General features: G+C 39.8%; 1 protein-coding gene across 1 annotated transcript; it reads left to right on the top strand.

Moving 5' to 3' along the window:
* Positions 1-380: 380 nt before the first annotated feature.
* Positions 381-3940, top strand: WFDC13 (WAP four-disulfide core domain 13). Its single transcript, XM_055344291.1, has 3 exons — positions 381-465; positions 3366-3516; positions 3910-3940. Exons 1-3 carry the CDS (start codon positions 381-383, stop codon positions 3938-3940), a joined length of 267 nt encoding a protein of 88 aa, XP_055200266.1.
* Positions 3941-6299: the final 2359 nt, after the last annotated feature.

The following is a 6299-nucleotide window of genomic DNA, read 5'->3' as shown; positions in this document are numbered from 1 at the left end:
AAATACTAAAAAAAATTATCCACTGCTTACAATTTTAAAGTCCAAGCCCATAGGAATAAATATAATGAAGACATGCCAGAACTCTACATGGGAAAGATTATTTAAATTTTGTAAAAGGACATTAACAAGACCCAAACAGATGAAAGACGTAACAAGGCCAAGATTAGAGGACGAAAGGAGGGTAGATTTGAAAATACTACCTGGCCCTAAGGAGGATGTGGTTGGGAAGTAACTTGGATGTCTGTCATTGGAATACACAAAGAAAGGCTAGTCACAGCATGCCTCTGCTTTGCCCTCCTTCTTTCTCTTGTCCTCTGAGCTGTGTCTGGTCAAATCCAGCAGGCCTCAGCCAAGACCTACCCACTCATCCTGCCAGCAGCATGAAGTCTGCACTGCTTCTCCAACTCCTATTGATTCACTTAACACCACAGCAGGTGCCTGGGAGCCCCAAGCAACATTTTATGAGTAGGTTCTGGGTCTGGGCTCTGGGGAAGGATGCAGCATTTGTAGAGATGAGAGGATCTGAGGGCTGAGGATACACATTATGGAAAAAATACAGTATTATGTTCGAGGGTCCTAGTTTTACTGTCAGTAAGATCCAGGTTTGAATCTCTGCTGTGTGCTTACTGAGTGGTCTTGGACAAAGTGTCCGGGCCTCAGATTTTATCTTTGCAATGGATATAATGACACTGGGACAGTTGGGAGAAGAAACAGAAATAATGCATGCATACATAGAGCACTCTTAATGGACCATGATAAATGCTCAATAAGAATTAACTACTGTAAATATTATCAGCCTTATCACCCAGTGTAGTCTTGCTGCCCTAGTTTCTTCATGGATGCTTGCACCAACTTTTCAAGCATTAAAACCGAAGCGCCTGGGTGGCTCAGTCGGTTAAGAGTCTGACTCTTGGTTTCAGCTCAGGGCATGATCTCATGGGTTGTGAGATTGAGCCCTGCGTTAGGCTCTGTGGTCATCAGAGAGTTTACTTGAGATTTTCTCTCTGTCCCTCCTCCCCTCTCTAAAATAAATAAATAAATCTTAAAAATAAAACAGAGAAGAAAATTAAGTTGGTAGAACTCAAGCCAGAACCTACAAAATCTCTGCCTTGGAAAATATTTGGGAAGGAAGGAATGAAAGTCTTACATTTTATTCCACATTTTAAACATTCAGAGGTACCTACACAATTACCAGTGACTATCACCAATGGCAAAGTATAGAGTCCATCTCAGCAGCCACCATTGCCCAGCTTAACCGAACAAGAGTGCTGACCACAGTTATGTTGACCTTGACCAATACCAAATGGGAAATGAACTATTATCCACCATACCTCCACTCTTCTATGAGGAAAGCATCCTCAGAATACTGAGGGCTCAGAGAGGGGTATGTGTACTACCTCAAGTGTCTAAGGAGGCAAGTTTCTGTTTTAAGAGTTTCAGAGAGGGCCCACACATTTGTAAGGCTGAGGGAGGCTAAGCTAGATGGGAGAGAATGGGGGAAGGGTAAATTTGGAGAATCAAGGACTAAAATTTGAAGAGAAACACAAAAAGGTCCCTGAAAGACTGGTAAGTCTTTGTAAGACTGGAATCACATACCCAGAAGAGGAGGTAAACCTGAGAAGGTCCACCTCTCTGAGATCCCTGGCTCACAGACTCCTTCCCCACACTGTCCTATTGATTCCCAAACTCCCCAAAGTGGGGACCAGTTCCAATTTTTTTGCACTGAGCTAGTGAGCCATGGGATGACCAGGAGATCCAAGGTGAGTGCTGTATACTGGTCTCTGCCAAATTGTCAACAATTTGAGCCTTGGCTTTTTTTCTCTAGTGCCATTTGCTGTTGCAATTATAGCACCAATTTCATTTTTTTCTTTTTTTCATAAATTTATTTTTTATTGGGGTTCAATTTGCCAACATATAGAATAACACCCAGTGCTCATCCTGTCAAGTGCCCACCTCAGTGCCCGTCACCCAGTCATCCCCACCATTTTTTCTCCTTTCCCCTTTATTCCCTATCACTATTTTTTATATTCCCCAAATGAATGATACCATATTATGTTTGTCCTTCTCCGATTGACTTATTTCACTCAGCATAATACCCTCCAGTTCCATCCACGTTGAAGCAAATGGTGGGTATTTGTCGTTTCTAATGGCTGAGTAATATTCCATTGTATACATAAACCACATCTTCTTTATCCATTCATCTTTCTATGGACACCGAGGCTCCTTCCACAGTTTTAGCCCCAACTTCATTAATCATTTGTTTCTTCCAGGTCAATATGACACCATATGGACTCCCTTCTAATTGCAAATACTTGCAAAGCAATAAGTCAACCGGGGCTTATAGAATACTACACCTATAGCATTTGCCCCAGAGAAAGGTCAAGTCACAAGGTACAAAAATTGTGGCCTGTCTGGGCTTCAAGAACAGGGATAATTGTACTTATCCTTAATGCCTTGGAGTTCAGGAACAGAGATAAGAATGTGAGTTGGAGCCCTACAGAAGGATCTCCTGGTGGAGGTATTCTTGACTTTGACCCAAGTACTGAGGGATGGGGGAAATGGGATATTAGCATGAAGATGTTTATTCTTCTCTAATAGTAGAAAATGGGACATCCTGGTGCTCTGGCTTCCTTAGCAGAAGAAACCTGGGAAGAAAGAGAAGCCAATCTTTATACCTTATTCCAAAATACTCACCCTCGGACAGGATAAGCACTATTATACTATATGTTGGCAAATCGAACTCCAATAAAAAATATACAAAAAATAATAATAATAAAATTAAATTAAAAAAATAAAAACAAAACACTCACCCTCAATCCCACGGAATAAGTTACCCCTAGAACTCACATGTGATTTGGGTTCTAGCATTCTGATTCCAGTATCTTCAGTGTATTGTTTGGTCTTTATCATTTCCCAAAACATTCCTTCCCATTCATTCTTTCTCTACACAAATAACATATGTTAGGTTAACTTTAGGACAGACTATGTTGTTAGTGAGAGGTTGTACAACCCACTTGGGGCTACACAGCGAGTCAGTGCAAATGCACCTACACACCCCTCTCTTGCTTACCACACACTGTTCATTTCCTCAAATATGAAGTATCTGATCTGCAAGGATGTTGCATTGTCAATGAGGGCAGGGTTCTGCTGACCTCTGTCTCCAATCAGATACCCAAGCTTCAGTTTTCCCTGCCAAGAACTCAGAGAAAGGCAGCAGCTAAGGACAACATTTGATTCCACCTCCCTATAACTACAGGAGGAAGATCAGGGAGGCTAGTTTTCTGATAGTTCCTAGGGCTTTTGGAGTTCTGGATGTTACTCCAGTCCATTGTTTAGGCACTTCTCTTTTCTGTTATGTATTCCAGAGTATATCTTGGAACCCCCACCCTGCAGATCAGATCCTGGAAACTGCACTCAATTCTGTACAATACAGGAAGATTGCAAAAACGGACTTCAGTGCTGTTCTGCCTTCTGTGGGATAGTCTGTTCATTAAACAAGAATATAAATTATGACAGGTAAGGGGCTTCTCTTACCCAGTTCTAACCCAGTTGCTTTGGGAACTCAACAGAAGAGTCTATTACCAGCCCCTATACTGGATCTATTTTTCTAACATTCTCCTTCTCTTTACCAAGAATAATTTTCTTAAATGCCTTGAGTAAAAGAGGCTTTCTCCATTCCCAAACTACATAATGTTTCTCATCACCACATTTGTAAATCTCGAAATATGCCTCTCTAAACACAACCACAAACCACTCCATCAACAGACCCTCCCTGTCCCAGAATCCACCTTTATCCTGAGGCCTGGGACATTATATCTGGGCTACAAGTCTCACCAAAATCCCAAAGCCAATTTGTTTTCTTTGTTTTTGCTTTCCCTCTTTCACCAAATACCATCCTTTGGCCCCCAGTTTCCTGGGCTCTGGAGATACTTCAGCCTGAGCAAAGCTTTGGTTAGCTGCTGAGGCATTAGCACTGGCCCCAAATCTGCTGAATGGAAGTGCTCCTAGAGCAGAGAAAGGGCATTAGAGAGTTATGAGACAACTGATTTCTAATTCTATCTTTCAACTATGACTTTCTACTACCTTGAGCAATACAATTCTCCGTGTTTGCCTTTCTTTCTAATGCATAAGATGAGTACTCTTTATTCTAGCCTTGTGAGGTTGGGCCAAAGGCTCACAAGGCAAGAGACTCAATCAGTGACCCTCTAAATTGTCTTGTTCTTTGCTGTATTCCCTCCCCTGAGCACAATAACCAACCTATGAGACAAGACACAGAGTGATGAAGTAGGGGCTCAGAGCCAGATACCCAAACCCAAATCCTAGCTCTATCACTTCTTAGCTGAGTAACCTCAGACAAGTTAATCAACCTCTCTCTCTGAGTGTCAGCTTCCTTCTCTTTAAGACTTGAACAACAATAGTGACATGAAAATAAATAACACATGCAAACTCTAAAGACATTACTTGACACCTATTAATTATTCAGTAAGTTTTACAACTAGGCAACCATATCTCTCTTAAGAGATTAGTCTTCAGAGTGAAACTTCATACCTTTCAAGGCTCTACCATGCAACACAGAAGCATAAGTATGACTCTTTGTTGTCACTTGTTTCTTTGAGGTTCTGCTTTCCCCATGGCAAGAAAGCTTAGCTTCATGGTCTAGTTTTAATGAGGGAAGTAATGGAAAATTAAGTATTATATTTCTAAGAGAAAAACTGCACTAGAGAATATTTGAGAATATTTTTTTCTACAGAACCAGTCACAAGAACATAAGAAAGGTCATGGTACAACCTAACCTTACACCTAAAAGAATTGGAAAAAAAGAACATCAAAGAAAGCCTAAATCCAGCAGGAGAAGAGAAATAATAACAACTAAAGCAGAAATCAACGGTATAGAAATAAAAAAAACACTAGAAATAGATCAACAAAACTAGAAGCTCTTCTTTGAAAGAATTGACAAGATTGATAAACCCTTAGGCAGACATCAAAAGAAAAGGGAAATGACTCAAAAAATAAAAATTTTTTAAAAAATTTTTTTTGAAAGAGGACAGATCACAACCAACATCACAGAAATACAATTTTAAGAGGATTTTATAAGCAATTATATGCCAACAAATTAGGCAATTTGGGAGAAATGGATAAATTCCTAGAAACATATAAACTACCAAAACTGAAACAAGAAGAAATAGAAAACCTGAACAGACCCATAACCAGCAAAGAAATTGAACCAGTAATCAAAAGTCTCCCAAAAACAAGAGTCCAGGGCCAGATGGCTTCCCCAGGGGACTTCTACCAAACATTTCAAGAAGAATTAATACCTATTCATCTGAAACCATTCCAAAACATATAAATGGAAGGAAAATTTCCAAGCTCTTTCTATGAGCCAGCATTACCTTGACTCCAAAACCAAAGACCCCACCAAAAAGGAGAATATCCCTCATGAACACAGATGCAAAAATTCTCACCAAGATACTAGCTAATAGGATCCAATAGTACAATAAAAGGATTATTCAACACAACCAGGTGAGATTTATTCCTAGGCTGCAGGAGTGGTTCAACATCTGTAAAACCAATCAATGTGACACACCACAGTAATAAAAGAAAGGACAAGAACCATATGATTCTCTTGATAGATGCAGATAAAGCATTGGACAAAATCAGCATTCTTTCTTGATAAAAACCCTCCACAATGTAAGGATAGAGGGAACATACCTCAATATCAGAAAAGTCACACACAACAACTCACAGTGAATACCATCCTCAATAGGGAAAAACTGAGAGCTCTCCGCCTCTTCCCACTCTCACCACCGTTGTTCAACATAGTACTGGAAGTCCTAGCCTCAGCAATCAGACAACAAAAAGAAGTAAAAGGTATCCAAGTTGGCAAAGAAAAAGTAAAACTCTTGCTCTTTGCAGACAACAGGATACTCTATGTAGAAAACCCAAAAGACTCCACCCAAAAATTACTAGAACTGATATAGGAATTCAGCAAAATAAAATCAATGAACAGAAGCATGTTGCATTTCTATATGCTAACAATGAGGAAGAAGAAAGAGAAATCAAGGAATCGATCCCTTTTACAACTACACCAAAAACCAAAAGATACCTAGGAATAAACATAACCAAAGAAGTAAAAGATCTGCACTCTGAAATCTATTTAGAACACTTAGGAAAGAAATTGAGGAAGACACAAATAAATGGAAAAACATTCCATGCTCATGGATTGGAAGAGCAAATATTGTTAAAATTTCTATGCTACCCAAAGTGATCTACACATTCAATGCAATCCCTATCCAAATACC

The sequence above is a fragment of the Nyctereutes procyonoides genome, unplaced genomic scaffold (assembly GCF_905146905.1).
Source record: "Nyctereutes procyonoides isolate TBG_1078 unplaced genomic scaffold, NYPRO_anot_genome, whole genome shotgun sequence".
Taxonomy (NCBI): Eukaryota; Metazoa; Chordata; class Mammalia; order Carnivora; family Canidae; genus Nyctereutes; species Nyctereutes procyonoides.
Note: the sequence above shows the minus strand (reverse complement) of the source record. Positions and strands in the feature narration are given on the sequence as shown.

Coding starts and splice junctions, on each gene's coding strand:
- WFDC13 (XM_055344291.1), top strand. CDS start 381: ATGAAGTCTGCACTGCTTCTCCAACTCCTATTGATTCACTTAACACCA. Junction 466..3,365: donor CCCCAAGCAACATTTTATGA/GTAGGTTCTGGG, acceptor TATGTATTCCAG/AGTATATCTTGGAACCCCCA. Junction 3,517..3,909: donor AAGAATATAAATTATGACAG/GTAAGGGGCTTC, acceptor TTTGGCCCCCAG/TTTCCTGGGCTCTGGAGATA.